This window comes from Ranitomeya variabilis, chromosome 7 (genome assembly GCF_051348905.1).
Source record: "Ranitomeya variabilis isolate aRanVar5 chromosome 7, aRanVar5.hap1, whole genome shotgun sequence".
NCBI lineage: Eukaryota > Metazoa > Chordata > Amphibia > Anura > Dendrobatidae > Ranitomeya > Ranitomeya variabilis.
In genome coordinates, this window is record NC_135238.1 from 215,709,105 (window position 1) to 215,727,097 (window position 17,993).

Here is a 17,993-nt window from a genome sequence, read left to right on the forward strand (position 1 = left end):
TATTTGTTGTTGTTTCAATAAATTGGTGAACGAGGGATATTGTGGGGGAGTCTATATTAAAATAATGCTTTTTTCTGCGGGCATTTAGCTAACGGGGGGGGGTGGGTGTCTGATAGACACCTCTCCACTACTAACCCCAGGGGTTGATGGTAGCTGTGATTTTTGACAAGTCACAGCTGACATCAACCTCAACTACAATTATCAACAAGATTTCCACATCACCAGGAAAATTGGGAAGAGGCGGGCAAAGCGCATCTAATGTGATATGCCAATTCTACGGTGACTGCGGGCTGTTATTTTTAGGCTGGGAAGGGCCAAATAACCAAGGTCCTTCCCAGCCTGATAAAATCAGACCACTGAGAGAGGATATTATCTTTATTGAAAATGTAAAGAGAAAAACAACATACAGTCAAAAGGCACTAACTGTGCCGAGAAATATACAGAGAAAAACTAAAAATTATCAGGAAATAGAAATATCAATCATCAACATATGGATTACTCAAGCCCTTAGAATTATACAGGATGCAAAAATCACCAGAAATTGTTGGAACAGTATCTTTGTTCCAGAGAAGGGGCATGCACGCTCTTGCAGTCGCTCAGCTGTCTGCTTTACCTTGGCTGGTTATTAAAAAATAGAGGGGACCCCACGTCATTTTTTAAAAATGATTTATGAGTTTAAACTGGGCTAAAAAGACCTGTGTAAACGTACTACAACGTTTGTGCTTTTTTTTATCTGTGGATTTTCCACCTCTAATGCAAGTTCCGCACAGAAGACTGAGTGTTCCCGCTAGAGGAACTGACATACTGCGGCTCGGAAACCAGCAACACAGATTTTGTGCAGTGTTAAAAAAATAAGTACAGTGGGCGGCATGTACTGTACAAACCAAGATACGCTGTGTCCAGAATGCTAGTATTACTGATCGTGGGCATGCAGCCTTAGGTTGTCCTAATACATACAAGGAAGAACGTAGTTCAGAATTTAAAAAAAATAAAAAAAGCTGCTTTCTTCCATAAACCGCGCTCCACCTGTCCATGAGTTGTGCCGGGTATTGCGGCACAAATTAGAACAATTAATACATCGTGGTTAGAAACCCAGATAGATGCGTAGATGTGGGTTTTCTTTAGGCTATGTGCACACGTCAGGATTCCTTGCAGAAATTTCCTGAACTAAACCGGACATTTTCTGCATGAAATCCACATGCGGTTTTTTTCGCGCTTTTTTTGTGTGGATTTTTTTATGTTTTTTTTCCTGAGGTTCTCAATGCAATAATATAGTGGGAAACCTGCAAAAAATCCGTATAATGAATGAACATGCTGCGTTTTTTTCGTGGAAAAAAATGCAACATATGCACAAAAATTGCAGAATGCATTATAAATGATGGGATGCATATCTATGCGTTTAACCGTTTTTATAGCTAAAAAATGCGAAAAATCCTGAACGTGTGCACACAGCCTTAAAGTCATTACCCTCGGAAGCCTTTATTACTCGTCAGTGATGGCGCTCGTCACCACCTTAGCCCTTGTTTTTCCATTGTACGGACGGAGCCCGCAGCGTCGGTGGGATTAGCAGCTGTAGCTATTGTATCTGAAAGGCTTCACCTGCCATTTGTTGAGTTATTGCTATTAACTTTGCTTTCTCTTTCACAAGAACTAGGCCTCCAGGCAACACTGACGAACTCGCTCTACAAAAGACAAGCCCTGTTCACAGTCAACGTCTGGCAGATATTTATGGCTTTGTGCGAAGAGAAGAGTGTGAATTACTCCTATATTGGTTTATAGATTTACGATATAGGTTTATGTGTACGGAGCTAAATGGATAATTCACAGCAACATCTCAGACAACTGCACAATGAGCAATTTCCTAAGATGTTTTCATTATTGGGCAGCAGGACAGCTCAGGGGAGGGAACGGCGGCTCAGGGGAGGGAACGGCGGCTCAGGGGAGGGAACGGCGGCTCAGGGGAGGGAACGGCGGCTCAGGGGAGGGAACGGCGGCTCAGGGGAAGGAACGGCGGCTCAGGGGAAGGAACGGCGGCTCAGGGGAGGGAACGGCGGCTCAGGGGAGGGAACGGCGGCTCAGGGGAGGGAACGGCGGCTCAGGGGAGGGAACGGCGGCTCAGGGGAGGGAACAGCTGCTTTGAGGTCCTGGGTTTATATCCCACTAAGGACAACATCTGCCAGGAGTTTGTATGTTCTTCCCCATGTTTGCGAGGGTTTCCTCTTGGTTCTCTGTTTCGCTTCCACACTCCAAAGACATACCGATAAGGAATTTAGGTTGTGAGCCCCAATGGGGACAGCGATGATGATGTCAGTAAAGGCCTGCAGAATATGTTGGAGCTATGTAAGAAGGCATAAATAAATGAAAAATTTAAATATATTAGTTATTCAAGGAGTTCCATCTGATTTATAAGCGTCTCAGACACAGGATATTTGAAGCTTCACAGAGAAAACCCGAGTTCGCATAGTCCAGTAATCATTTGCTTGAAATTGTTCCAGTAAACTAGGATCAGGTACAAACAGATGAATAAATGATGAATTTTTAAATCCATTCACACTGACTTCAATGGTTGAACAACTTTTTTGCCCGACAAAAAAAAAAAATAAAATAAATAAAAATAAAGAATACTAATAAAATAAATAAATAATGATTGTTGCTGGATTTGTTTGTCAAACCATTAAAAAGTCAATGTAGTAAAATATTTTGTACAACTTGCATCTAATGCTTTGAAATCTTGAGTTTTCTGTGCAGTCTGGGCTTTTTTTTGTCAGTGATTGACAGCCATTACTACATGCATGCTTACACAGGGAAAGCTGCCAATCACTAATTATCACCGCCCACTGGACCTGTGAACCTGGAACGAGCAGAGATTTTATTGCATAGAATGCAAGTACAGGCTCATTTAGACGTCCCGGAATACGGGATTTATACCCCCGGAAGAAGGCACTGCGCCGAAACGCGCGTTGGGGCGAGTGGCAGCATGGTCCCCACAGGTAATTCCATCGGATAGCTCACATTAGCTCTATGCACTAATTTATCTCTTTTTACTAGCATGACAATTCTGTTTGAGCGATGTTTGCACTTTAGCTTTTTACTCTTGCTCTTATGATGATTCACTGCTGGTATCTTTTGTATTTTTACATTTGCACGTCTTTGGAGCTAACTATATGACCACTTACCTGTGTACACTTGTGTAATTTTATGTACCTGTTGGGCACCGTGCTGCCACCTTCTTGGTGAATTGTTATCATTTAGGTCATCCCTTTTATATACGTTGTGATTTTACTGGCTATTTAATAAAGTATTTGATTTTTACTTTGGTTCTTGTGGTGCTGTTTCTCTATAGGATGTCTTGTTATCTCTTTGTGCACTGAACTATCGTCATATATCCTAGCACCCTTGGTACATACATACATACATACAGAGGCCTGGGAGTTTGAGAGTTCTGAGCAGGATCTTAGCTGTTCCCAGCATTGCATTTTTCTAGACAGAAAGCTCAGATGTTGCTCCTGGGATCTGTTGGAGCAGTGACCTCCTAAGTTGGGAAAATGGCTACAAGTTCTCCTATCACCACTGGAATCAGTTGCCTTCACCTTCCACATCTTCTCCAGTTCTCCTTTGAGGTCCTAGTATTTCTCCAGCTTCTCATATTTTTTCTTTCTGATGATGCTGTCACTTGGCACTGCCACATCTATTATCATTGCTGTCTTCTGATCCTTGCCTACTATCACAATGTCTGGTTCGTTAGCCAACCAGTGCTCCCAAAATATGGCTTATGCATCATGGATGAGCTGGTTTATATTCCTTCTTTCTTGGTGAGCCAACACCTGCTTATCAGTCTGGATCTTGAAGTCCCCCAGGATTGTAGCCCTTTCATTCTCCACCACTTTTTCTGGGGTCTCCCACTTGGACTTAGCCCATATGCTGTGCAGATGTTCCTGTATACAATTCCCGCTACTTGGTTATGGCGTTCGGTATACGCGGTTCTTGCATTTTGCATCCTGCCACTACGTGTTGGACAGTTTCTGAGGTTTCTTTGCATAGTCTGCACCTTGGGTCTTGTCTTGTGTGGTCGATTTCTGCTTCTATGGATCTGGTACTTAGTGTTTGCTCTTGTGCCGCTATGATTAGTGCTTCTGTGCGGTCTCAGAATCCCGCTTTCTCCAGCCATTGGTAGGATTTCTCCATGTCAGCCACCTCCATTATCTGTAGATGGTACATCCCATGCAGCGGCTTGTTTCTCCATGGTGCTTCATGTCCCTGTCCTTCCTTCCAGATCCGTTCCTTGATATCTATAATAGATTATCCATCCATAATATATATATATATATATATATATATATATATATATACACACACACACAGTTAGGTCCATATATATCTGGACAGAGACAACATTTTTCTAATTTTGGTTGTAGACATTACTACAATGAATGTTAAACAAAATTCAGATGCAGTTGAAGTTCAGACTTTCAGCTTTCATTTGAGGGTATCCACATTAAAATTGGATGAAGGGTTTAGGAGTTTCAGCTCCTTAACATGTGCCACCCTGTTTTTAAAGGGACCAAAAGTAATTGGACAATTGACTCCAAGACTATTTCATGGACAGCTGTGGGCAATCCCTTCGTTATGTCATTCTCAATTAGGCAGATTAAAGGCCTGGAGTTGATTTGAGGTGTGGTGCTTGCATTTGGAAGGTGTTGCTGTGAAGTAAACTTGCGGTCAGAGGAGCTCTCCATGCAGGTGAAACAAGCCATCCTCAAGCTGCGAAAACAGAAAAAACCATCCGAGAAATTGCTACAATATTAGGAGTGGCAAACAGTGAAAAGAAGGAAAGGGTCAGGAAGCGTGCTGGCAGGGAATACACTTGTGGACAAGAGGCTCTCTAGCCATAAGATCCTTTTAATAGCCCGGCGTGCACCAGGGTTGACTTTTATACCAGACTAGCACTTAAAATGGACCGAAAACTTCTTTCCGTGGCGTCTTGGCAGACAATAGAGATTGGAAAATATGCATTCCATGAATGGAGATACACAGTGTCGGTGCGACGTCCTTCTTACATATGCATGGTATAGAAAAGGTTATTTGTAAATGTCACGGTTACTTAGGCAGACAATTCATTACGTCCTATGGATGTGGACGTCTGGGAGATTTAGATTTCTTTGAAGTCCCCTTATCATTACAAACCCACGAATGTCCTCTTATTACAGCGAGCTCCACAGGCGGCTTCTGGAGGAGCGCGGCGGCTCGTTTTGGGAGCTGCAGATAGGATAAGACGACTCCATGTTTCTTCATTTCATTGTATTTTAATTTTGGATATTTTTTGATTTATAGGACAAAACTGGCCGAACAGTTACAGATTGTAAACTTTATATTCAACTAGACCTTCTCAAAAGACAAATAGGGATTTGAGAAATTATTGGTACAACTGAAAAGCCTTCCCAAGAAAAGGAAGATCTTTGTGCCGTCACACTAATTTATTACGTTACTCAATTTTCCAGGCTGTAAAAATGTCTTATGACCCAACTGTGGCTCCAAATAAACACATACTGGTGGCTGTATTAAGCTACGCATACACGTGTATGGGCCACCATCTCCTGGTGATCCAGTATTATAGGGATGGATCCTCCTGGGTGGTCCCCAGTTTCCTCCGCCCAGTTCTCTATGACTGACAGGTCTCCCTTCACTTCGTTCGCCAGATCCGTAGAAAATTGGTCAGCGGCCAGAGACATGGGACAAAGTAACGTTTTTTGTATCCGTTGAAAAAACGGACAGCGACGGATCCATCACCGTCCGTCGTTTGCTCGAATGGAAGCCTATGGGCGCCAGTTCCGTCAAATGACGGAATCCGGGACGGATTCCATTTTTTTTTTTTTTTAAACTGAGCACGCTCCGATTTTTTTAGGATCCAATTATCCAGATCTGCTAGTCGGATCAGGCAAAAAACCCCGGATCCGTCGCATCCGTTTTTCACAATCTGCGCCGACTCCGTTGAGCCAATGGATTGTGACTGACGGCAGAAAATGTTGCGTGAAATGGGCCAAAGCTAAATTGGCCATACATTTTAAGGCCTCCATACACATTAGCCTAACATCAGCCGAATAATCGATTTCTGATGGATTGATAGAGGAGGCGGGCGCCATTTTCAAATTGATATTTTTTTTTTTCTTGTACTTGCTTAATAACATCAAACAACAACCACAAGACGGATTTCATCAGCCCAGGTATCATTTTAATCAGTATAACGGCACCGATCTGACTGTGTGGGTTACTGTGCATAATCCTGCTGACAGGTTCCCTTTAATAATAAAGACCTTCACTTAAAACTGCATTTTGTGCTTACTTGTGTTATCTTTACCTAATATTTAAATTTGTTTGTTGATCTGAAACATGCAAGTCTGACAAACATGCAAAAGGATAGGAAATCAGGAGGGGGGCAAACACTTTTTCACACAACTGTAGGTGCTCCGGGCAAATGGTGTTGGGAAAGATAAGAATCCAGTATGTGTGATTTTTGAGTACAGACTACAACTACATGACTGACTGCAGTTTCTTCACCTGAGCGTATTATCCTCATAGGGGGGTCAGGTCAGAAGACCCAAGAGAAGTCCTGAATTTCCATATGGAAATCTGAATTCAGCTCCAGGCAGAGAAACCACATCCTTAACTCCCTCTTCCCCTATCACAGTGCACAGCCTTGAGACATTCCCCCCTAACTGTTTGTATGTATACGTGCCCCTCTTATCTAGTACTAAAAGAGATATTCTTAATGTAGTAAATTTCTTTAGTTTGACAGCATGAAAATAAGCAAGTTTGCAATTGACTTGCTTTTTTCTATTTGCTGTCATTCTGCTGCTTTGACAGCTTTTATCTTTCATATGATACAGCTGGTTTCCATGGAGTTTGTCCTCTAATGACAGTTAGGAGATGTTAACTCCTCCCATACCAGCCACCTTTCTTCAGCTTATTAATTTCTTCACAGCAGTTAACCGATTCCCACTCTCCCTCTTGTTCTGAACTTCTGACAAACTGCTGTTATCAATCTTGCAAAAATTACCAGCACTGACCATCGGCAGATTTTAGGAATAGTTCCCTGAGCCGTGTGCTTGTTCAAATGCCTTATTTTCTCTATGTGTCAAAGCAGTAATCGTGTACACTCCAGAACAAACCACTGATAGCAGAACGTCCTACAGCTTAATAGTTGTATTAATGGTACAGATCTGCTACTCACCAGAACTGTCAATCAAGGAGGAGTGCCCGCCCTGCCAGACACCAGGAAGTAAGGAGACTGTATGGAGGAGACTATGGACACTGAAGAGTTATGAGCTGCTCAAAGACAACTTGAAAATCCCCATTTAATGGTTTACACTAGAGTTTTTTTTGTAGTTTATGAACATTTACAGAGAGGAAGATGCCATTTACCCCATATCAGATACATTATAAAAGTATTATAATATCGTATTATCTTTACAAGTGCCGACGAATACAAAGGGAACGTAAAAAGATCAGTAGACTTGATATGAGACGGCACAATCAGCCTGTAGTGCCGATACATCTTTCCTTATGTACATGTTATTTCAGAAAAATAAAAACAGTAGCAATTGCTTGGAGCGATGTGTGAAGCAAGTCTTGCTCGGAAGCGTGCACCGATGAAACCTTCCCATCACTGAGCCTCCCACGCGCTTATTAAACAGAGGAAGCAAAATACTTGTTAGCGAGGCGTAGTTTTCTGCAGATGAGCAGTATTTTTCTCTTTAATTCTGTTTACATGATTATATCTGTGTGGCAGCACAAACCTTCGGCTCCTTGTATCACCAGGCTCGGCTAATTAACAGTCGCGGGAGCAGAAGCATTAAGGCAGATTAGAACGTGCACCATTCCGCTCAATGTGATCGCTGTGATCAGAGATCCCGAGGCTCCGGTGAGATAATCATCCGTGAACACTGCAGATAGGACACGAGTGCAACAGATCTGCAGGTACTCGCCTATTGATTGAAGAGAAGTTCCGGGGTCTCCGATGCCCCAGTATCACACAAATCCGCTCTATACTGGGCAGCCGATTTGTTGGGACGGTTCTCTAGAAATTTTACTATAAAAGGTGTGAATATGACGCCAATCAACCGATTAGCCAACCAATGTCAGAATTTATTTGAAAAAAATAATAAAAAAAAATTGTTGGGGGCAACACATCGCCACCTACCCCCGCATGGAAACAGGGAATGTCAATGGGGAGAAAAAGACTGTAAACCCAATTGTTCTGTCCCCATACGTCGACTCTTTCAACACGATCGTGTACAGTCATTATGTCCTGAAAGATGACGCCGTTGTAGGCCATGTGCACACGTTGCGGATTTTGGTGCGGACTTGCAGCAGTTTTCCATGCGTTTACAGTACCATGTAAACCTATGGAAAACAAAATACCCTGTGCCCATGCTGCGGAAAAAAACGCGTTGTTTTTTCTGCAGCATGTCAATTCTTTGTGCGGATTCTGCAGCGGTTTACATCTGCTCCTCAATAGGAATCCGCAGGTGTAAAACCGCAGGGGAAATACGCAGAAAAACCATTTTAAAAAAGCAGTAAATCCACAGGTAATCCGCAGTGCGGTTTACTGCGGATTTTGCAAAAACAGTGTGGAAAAATCCGCACACCAATCCGCAACGTGGGCACAGACGTAAAATGGAACCAGTCTCTAAATTTTATTATGGCTAAACACATCAATTTTCAAAAACTAATGTGTTTGCAGTCTCCTGATCTCAGTGGCACGAAAAATGGATCAGGCAGATGGATGTCAACATGTCTGATTTTTATACAGTAGATAGAAAAAAGCAAGTCAATTGTAAACTTGCTTATTTTGATGCCATCGATCTAAAGCAAAAGGGTCTGACAGTGACTTGGTCCTCTCTCCCTATTGAAAACACGTGCTTTAGCCAAGGTGAACATGCATGTGTAAGGGGGCCAGGAGGAGCACCTATTGGCTGCACGATCAGTTCCTCTATTGTCTGGTTAGAGGATATTTTCTAAAATCATGAGATCACAGTAGAGAACAAGCAAATCATTTAAAGAGGGTTTACAAAATTACTAGCCATCTCCTATCAAAGGGATGGGGAGAACTTGCTGATCATCGGGGTTTGAAGGTCAGTGCCCCAATACGATGATTTGCAAACCCAAGAACGTGGCTTTGTAGAGTTGATCACATACTTGACGTCCACTCCCTTTATTGTCTTTTGGACTGTAGTAGAGAGAGGAGCACTGTACTCCACTTTCTCCGGCTGTCCCATAGACAATGAATGGAGCAGAGGTCCTTGGCTTTGGTCAAGATGGTGCACTTTACAGCTACATAATTGGTTTCCTTTAGCAGTTTTTTTTTCTAATGCTTTTTCTCAGAAGGTCACTATAAGGACATTAGTCCCATATATAATGTATGTATGTATATATATATATATATATATATATATATATATATATATATATATATATATATATGTATGTATGTATGTATGTATGTATGTATGTATGTATGTATGTATGTATATATATATATATATATATATATATATATATATAAATATATATAAATCTTCTAAATGGTGAAAGAACATGAACATTTGTATCTGCCTCCTGCTGTATTGACAGGATGCTTCAGTAAGTCCAATCCTCCTCCAACAAGAGACCGCGGCTGCAGCAAACACCTTAAGCGCCCGGCTGTCCTTCCGCAGATTAAGACGCGCATTTTTAATTCCAGCCGGTGGGCAACATTCCTGTTCGGAGATTCGACATCCTGGACAAAATTGACTTGTGGCAGAAACGAGCGAGACCGGAATGCCAATGAGCCGAAGTAATTAAAAAAGGCTTCATCATGCTCTGTGAGTCAGTAAATTGCAGTACAATAATAATACAAATATTACAGTCCTGCAGACGGGAAGCTCTGACCGCTGATCGATGGACGCGCGGAGCACCTGGCCGGTGGTTTGGTGCCTGGTACGAGGGGTGGGGGATTAATAGTTCAAGATCATCAGCAACTAGTAAACCCATCAGTGTCATAAAAAAGCATCAGAAGAGCAATAATAAAGAAAATAAGGCGACCAGTGAGGAATACTGGCCCCGGGCCACAAACCACGCCGACCGTCAGCTGACGCATTAACATCGTGAACTTTATGTAGCCTCCGAACCCACACAATAAACATTCTGTTAACTTCCTCAAAGTACGCAAGGGATTTAAAGGGGAAGAACAGAAAATAAAAAGTTCCCCCGACAATCTCTAAAAAATTGAAAACACAAGATCTATGATTCCACGGATATCTGAAAAAGACATGATATTAGAAGGTGATTTCATGTTTCAATTCCTCCATTTATTTGATTGAGGTGGAGATGCAATGGAAGAAATGGCCTAAAGGGCGAAAGTAGCACGATTTATGGCTGTTAAACTTAAAATAAATAAATTAATTAATCTAAAATAACTAAAGTTGAGCAAAAAAGATCAGCCAACAAGAGCCCGGTCAACCACCTCCTACCAGTTGGTATACTTGGCTCCTCTTCTGACTAGTAGATACGTCAACCTAATGATGTCACAGCGCTAACCAATCCGAAGAGGAGCCAGGTACCCACCAGTGGTAGGAGATCCGCAGGTCTCTAGTCCTAAGGCCACGGCTACCAAGGGTCCTGTGAATCCTCCTGCTCAACTCTATGATCAACCTACAGATCAATAATATGCTTTTTTGTAAACCCAAATGTGTTTGTACAGACTGAAGATATTAATGCCCTATCCTTAGGGTAGGCCATAAATATCAGATTAGTGAGGGGTCCCACACTCAGCACCCCCCATCAATCAACAGTCAGATGTAAACAGTGGACGGAGTTGAACTCCGCAGCTCCGTATTGTGCTTCGCGGCCATTGCAGAGATCTGCAGACCAGTAGTTGATCTGCATCTTCGGCGATGCCCACTACAAGGCGGAAGGAGCTGTGCAGAACCCCAATGTGATACTGATGACCTATCCTAAGAAAAGACGCCTTTAAATCAGGTCTGTCACCCTACTTTACAATGCAAACTGCACACATTATTAAATCGATCACTTAGACCTGATGACCTGGTGTACTTACTTTGAAAAATCCATGTTAGACTAGCGGAACAAGCCTTAGCATTTGAGGAGTCCGGCCAGAGCATGAAACCTAAACAGTTCATTCAAAAACGATTATATATGGATTTCAAAGTATGTACACCAGCCCCAATAGGTCTAAAAACGTATTTAATAATGTATGTGGTTTGTATTGTGAAATCTGGTTAGAGTGCAGCTTTATGTGATCTAAAGCAGGAGCAGAGCCTGACAAGATAGTAAATGTTACCCACGGGGGTGTCATGAAGTAGTGCAGAGTTCATGAAGCCGAGATGAAACATATGGGAGTATACGGCGCTTATCCAGAAAGCTGCATCGCCCGGTCACACCGTGCATGGCAGTACCATCCTCTACTGCCGGCGCTCCTCTCCTACGGGCGAGGGGGGATTATCATTTCAATGAGGCCTTCATTTATAATGAGGGTGATTTATTCAGATTTATGTACATATACAATATATTTTGATAATCTGCCACGAGAAACGCGCTGTGATGTCTCATCTCCACCGTCAGCGGCTGCAATGTGACTGCATGACCCAACGTGGAAGAATTCACCGGAGATTAGATGGATAATAGAAGATTTCCAGTCCATTGCATTCAGAAACCTAAAAATCGGAATATGTGCAACTCGGCTAGTCCCGTCTGTCCACAGCACCGCCGCCTCCACCAGGACGACCACGCGCTAATAGCGTCCTATAGATTAGTCGCTGACCACTTCAGATCCCAATCAATAATCCCTCTGCATCTGAACAAGTCCTTAAAGAGGTAGTGCAGAATTGTAAAAACATGGCTCCTTTCTTCTAAAAACAGCGCCGCTCCTTATAGCAGGTTGTGTGGGGTACTGCAGCTCACTCACTTCAGTGAAGCTAAGCTGCAATAACCAGACATAACGCCTCTTCGCTGTGGCCCTCGGTCTTAACAGGCTGCAGCCAATCACTGACCTCAGCAGCATGTGCTGTATCCTCTTAGCACAGAGATTGTCTGCAGAGGTCACGTGTGGTGTAGTTATAATGTTACAGCTGCCACCTGTCAATCAAGACCAGAGAGGCATCGCTGGACCTGCAGACGGTGAGGAACTCTTATTTAGTTTATTTTTCCTTATTTTTCCTTGGAAGGAGGCATAAGAAAAATGTAAATGTAAAAAAACATTAATTCTTGTGAACATCGGCGCCTCCAATTCATCTGAGCTTAATGGTAATAACGATATATGTCTCTAGATAAAGGTCTGCGGCATCGCTCCAAGTGTGAGACAGATCAGAAAACCTAGTGGAACTTGCACAACTAGTCACATCTGTAAGACTGCACGGAGCGGGTCTAGATTATATCTGCACTCTATGTAACCAGTCAATACGTCTGCACAGAGGATGTCCGAAGGGAGAGAACATCAAACCTGATTATAGATGGGGAATCAGGAAATTATAACGCTTGGGTTAGTGCTGCATAGTGAATAATGACAGAGAAAAAAAAACAATTACATGATTAAAAGTGGGGAATGAGTTTGAGGGAAGTGGTGAAAGAAAGTGAGAGGCGGTGAAAAAAGTGAGAGGCGGTGAAAAAAGTGAGAGGCGGTGAAAAAAGTGAGAGGCGGTGAAAAAAGTGAGAGGCGGTGAAAAAAGTGAGAGGCGGTGAAAAGTCAGAGGCGGTGAATAAAAGTCAGAGGCGGTGAATAAAAGTCAGAGGCGGTGAATAAAAGTCAGAGGCGGTGAATAAAGTCAGAGGCGGTGAATAAAGTCAGAGGCGGTGAATAAAGTCAGAGGCGGTGAAAAAAGTCAGAGGCGGTGAAAAAAGTCAGAGGCGGTGAAAAAAGTCAGAGGCGGTGAAAAAAGTCAGAGGCGGTGAATAAAGTCAGAGGCGGTGAATAAAGTCGGAGGCGGTGAATAAAGTCGGAGGCGGTGAATAAAGTCGGAGGCGGTGAATAAAGTCAGAGGCGGTGAATAAAGTCAGAGGCGGTGAATAAAGTCAGAGGCGGTGAATAAAGTCAGAGGCGGTGAATAAAGTCAGAGGCGGTGAATAAAGTCAGAGGCGGTGAATAAAGTCAGAGGCGGTGAATAAAGTCAGAGGCGGTGAATAAAGTCAGAGGCGGTGAATAAAGTCAGAGGCGGTGAATAAAGTCAGAGGCGGTGAAAAAAGTCAGAGGCGGTGAAAAAAGTCAGAGGCGGTGAAAAAAGTCGGAGGCGGTGAATAAAGTCGGAGGCGGTGAATAAAGTCGGAGGCGGTGAATAAAGTCGGAGGCGGTGAATAAAGTCGGAGGCGGTGAATAAAGTCGGAGGCGGTGAATAAAGTCGGAGGCGGTGAATAAAGTCGGAGGCGGTGAATAAAGTCGGAGGCGGTGAATAAAGTCGGAGGCGGTGAATAAAGTCGGAGGCGGTGAATAAAGTCGGAGGCGGTGAATAAAGTCGGAGGCGGTGAATAAAGTCGGAGGCGGTGAATAAAGTCGGAGGCGGTGAATAAAGTCGGAGGCGGTGAATAAAGTCAGAGGCGGTGAATAAAGTCAGAGGCGGTGAATAAAGTCAGAGGCGGTGAATAAAGTCAGAGGCGGTGAATAAAGTCAGAGGCGGTGAATAAAGTCAGAGGCGGTGAAAAAAGTCAGAGGCGGTGAAAAAAGTCAGAGGCGGTGAATAAAGTCGGAGGCGGTGAATAAAGTCGGAGGCGGTGAATAAAGTCGGAGGCGGTGAATAAAGTCGGAGGCGGTGAATAAAGTCGGAGGTGGTGAATAAAGTCAGAGGCGGTGAAAAAAAGTCAGAGGCGGTGAAAAAAAGTCAGAGGCGGTGAAAAAAGTTAGAGGCGGTGAAAAAGAGTCTGAGGTGGTAAAGTTGCGTGACAGGATACTTGAGAAAGGAAAAGTTGACGGAATAAAGTGGGCGCAGGTGTTGAATCAGGAATTGGAGTGGGGGGATTGGAGACATAGGGTTCAGCTTCAGAGAACTGTAGTTTTGTTGGAGGCTCGGGGGTGAAGCACAGATGGTGTCCCGAGTGCCCCCCCTTCTTGACAACCCGTAGAGTTACCAGTATCAGCCTCCCTTTGGGTTGTCACAGTTCATTCGGAGGTGTACACAGGCTAACCCTATCTTGCCCATCAGACCTCGTGATTAGCCAAAAACCAGCCCCAGCACCCTGATCCTATTGGAAAGTGCAAGAAAGTGCTGCACAGCGAGACTCGGCTGATGGAAAGTCGTACATTTATTTTGTAAAAGTTCCAACATTAACCTATAAATACTCCGAACCAGCGAGTGAGCGGTGAGATAAATGATGCGCGGTGGCTGGATGGTGGAAATGGCCATTTCACAGTATGGGAGCAAACAGTCATTAGAATGTGTACCTGACGCTGGCGATGCTCGGCGACTCGGCTCCCAGTCTGCATCTTTCTAGCTGATTGGCAACAATTTGTCTTTCCACCTCGAGCTCTCTGGTGAGCCGTTCAAATTGCAGCTCCTGGAATTTCAAGAAAATGAGAAAGAAGCCTCAGGTGATCTGCAAATACACTGAATCATGCACAGGCGACCGAGGGCGAGAGATAATCTGTGCTCGGCTGTTAGCAAAGGGACAAGCCCCATCTGCCTGCAAAACTGCTCACAACACACTTTATTTATTTATTTTTTATCAGTTTCATAAAAGAAGACGGTTCTGACAGATCGCAGCAAACGGAATATTTCATGGATTATTATTGACCTTTATCTACAATTCCAGGTCGTAAGGGAATTCGGCGGCTCTTCCTCTTTAATGTAAGAACCCAACGATTAATCTCCAGCCAAAAAAAAACTCATAGTATTGGGGACAGACGGAGATGCTGAGCAAAGAAACCATAACTCCATCCATAAAATGAAAAGTGAATATCTGTTTATACAGTGTAAATACAGGCAGCAGAACGAATAGGAAGCATTAAATACGGTTCTGCTTGCGTTAAAAAAAAAAAAAGGAGTAGAGAGAAAGCTAAAGAATCTTTATTGTGCCAAAGAAACACAAGATCCAAAGACAAAAAAACAAACAAAAACAAATCTTTTATGTTTACAGTTCAATTTAGGACTTGTGTCTCCATGGCAACAGACTACAAAATAACCAGGTGTAGTCTGGAATACTTTGTTACTTTGGCAAAATATATGAGACACTAGAAGTAAAAGGACAGAAGGAAGAACGTTCATAAAAATAACCTGCAAAATTGTAGACGTGAACAGTTTCTAAATCATCATCATGGGAAAACGCCTGCACAGACAGTAAGTTAAACCATAAGCGCTATACTTCAGCGTATGCTAAAAGTGTGTCTTTCCAGCATACGCTGACAATGGTTACTGTATGGAAGAGCTTTTCTTACACAGAGGTACGCAATATTTTTTTTTTTATCCCTTTCATTACAATGGTAGTCACATGTTACCTTCACAGTAGAGAACCTCAGAAGTTCCTGGTGGAACATACCGACCGAAAAAAGGGAGACCACCGGGATTCTCCGAAGAGTGGAACATCTGCGGCTCTACTGAAGCAACACTAGGAGTGAACAAAGCCTTAATGGCTATACACAGCTTAAATAGTTAAAAATGGAATAGAATTAACTTACTATTTCTCCCTGCATTTTTTCTTCTCTTTTTTGGTCTCCTGTTCAGTGCCAGTGCTACTTGTAAGCACTGCCCGAGAGAGCTTGTAAGTGCTGCTCCAAGGCCGGCCGCAATCACTGAAGCATTCAGTAATCTCCTAATCCTGGCCAGCTTCAGCCCTACTGCTCATCCAATGCTACAGAAGAAAAACTAACAGTCTCTTGTAGCAGCATCGGAGGAGCACAGTTCAGACCAGTGGTGCCACAAGAACTATCAGTCAGGAGCACACAGCCCCCCAGGAACCAGGAAGTCAGCAGCCTGGGGAGCACTGAGCTCCTGAAGACACATCCGGAGATGAAACCTTTAGGCTGATACAAGGGAAATAGAAGAAACTGTAATGCTCATTTTTAGAATAGAATGTTTTAAATTATATATAGATATTTATTTGTAACATTTCTATCTAAATTTAAACCATAAATTGTGTTCCGTATGGACGCTGAAGGGTGCAATCAGAACAGGTTTTCAGCCAGTGAAGATTGTTTCATTCACACATAGCAAGAGGAGACCTCAAAAATAAGATTGTGGACGTGAAAACACAAAAGCATAAAGCTGCATATTATATTACCGTATATAGTGATAACGCTTTATTTACATAGGACCGGACAATGGCTTTCATAAAAACCCATTAAAATAAGAATCCAATTACAGAGACAAACAGCGTCCTTATGGCTAGTGCTTAAAGTAAAGGAGTCTTTTGTCAATGCAAAGTCTTAGAAAAAAACAGGAATAATAATAATTTGTGTATATTGTATTCAAAGACTATATAATCCATTTTCTACACAGCTCAGCAGCGCTGTGACGGCAAGAGGCATTTATTCTAAAAGGAGCCTAATGATCAGGTTTACTATGACCTCTGTACATTAGCTAAGGTGAGAGGTGGGGGGCAGACCTAAATTATTCTTCTCTGTAGTATATCCCTACCCCCACATACATGAGCATGTATCAGCCAAAATAGTACAAATCTCCTCCTAGTTCTGTCACCGCTTCATTCATGTGCAACCTGGTGGTTGGAGGAGATAGCAGAAATCCAGCAGCCGAAGAAAGGCCGAACAATGCGGAACACAATGCTTCATCTAAATCACCCGCCAGAATTAAAACCCATTGCAGGGCAGAAAAAGAGACAAAAAACAGTTAAGTAGTTTGAGAGTAAAGGCCCCATACAGATAAGTCACCTGATCTTGACGCTTTTGGTGGGATCAGCCAATACTCTTATGTCGGGGGACATAGGTAACCCAATACCTATGTCCAGCAAACATAAGAGTTGGAATTCAATAGCCCAAATCTTTTGTTTGACGGCGAGATAGATGATATCATGAATTTATTTTGCTTTTACTCTCCCATCTACTAATCAACATACCAGCCTAATAGAAAGGAAGTTCCTACACCTATAGTGCTGGAAGAATGCTAAGGAAGAGGAAATGCTACTAAGCTACATACCAGCCTCAAAGAGAGGTGGGCTTTTAGTTTGGATCCATGTAGGGTGGGAAGTTAGAGAAAGGAAGTTCCTGCACCTATAGTGCTGGAAGTTTGCTAATGAAGAGGAATCACTTAACAAAAGGGACTGGATAATGCATTAGACCGGAAAGTGCATCATAAGCGGCTCCACCAGTATTAATGATACTCCAAGGTGGCTGCAGGCGATGGCTATTCAAGGCTATCAAATATTTCATACTCAATTTTGCATTTAAAAAAAATAAAAAAATGGAATGTGATATTGTTGTACTGACAGTGCTGTATTGCTGAGCAGGGGTCAGAGTCATGAAGGCTTCGTGTCCTGTAACTGTGGAGACAGTATGGTACCATCAAAAGACATTTTGTTTAAAAAAAAAATAAATAAAAAAAAATCACATGAGGATTTCAGCTTCATGTGATTTTCTTCTGAGTAAGGAGGAAGTAAAAAGTTACAAAACTTTTTTTTTTTTTTTTTTTTCATAATGGCTAAAACCTATGACCGAATTGTAACCGGATTATAGCCCAATGTCACATTACACCGGAGCACGAGGTGGCATCGCAAAACTCAATCTGTCATCATGTCTCCATTTACTACTGGTAACAGAACAATTCCATAAAGGTCGCACATTCTAATCTTATCCATGAGCCTCATTTATCCATTGTGCGACCGTTAGACTACAGGTATCAGCAGAGAACTATATATAATTGTCCAAGGTCCACTTCCGTCTGTTTGTCTGTCTGTCACGGAAATCCCGCGTCGCTGACTGGTCGCGGCCGGCTGGGCTCGACCAATCAGCGACAGGCACAGTCCGGCCGTGAATTGACCCCTCCCTACGCCCCTCCAGTCAG

The 17,993-nt window shown here is 42.9% G+C and overlaps 1 protein-coding gene across 12 annotated transcripts in view; it reads right to left on the reverse strand.

Annotated features, from left to right (window-relative positions):
* Window positions 1-17,993, reverse strand: part of PKP4 (plakophilin 4) — a 237,583-nt gene that overhangs the window by 108,354 nt on the left and 111,236 nt on the right. For 9 of the 12 annotated variants that reach the window (XM_077272904.1, XM_077272907.1, XM_077272900.1 and 6 more), the window contains exon 3: window positions 14,426-14,538. The exons of the other annotated variants lie outside the window; for them this stretch is intronic. In XM_077272904.1, coding sequence (XP_077129019.1) covers window positions 14,426-14,538 — 113 coding nt within the window. The remainder of the gene's footprint in view (window positions 1-14,425; window positions 14,539-17,993) is intronic. 12 annotated transcript variants of the gene reach the window in all.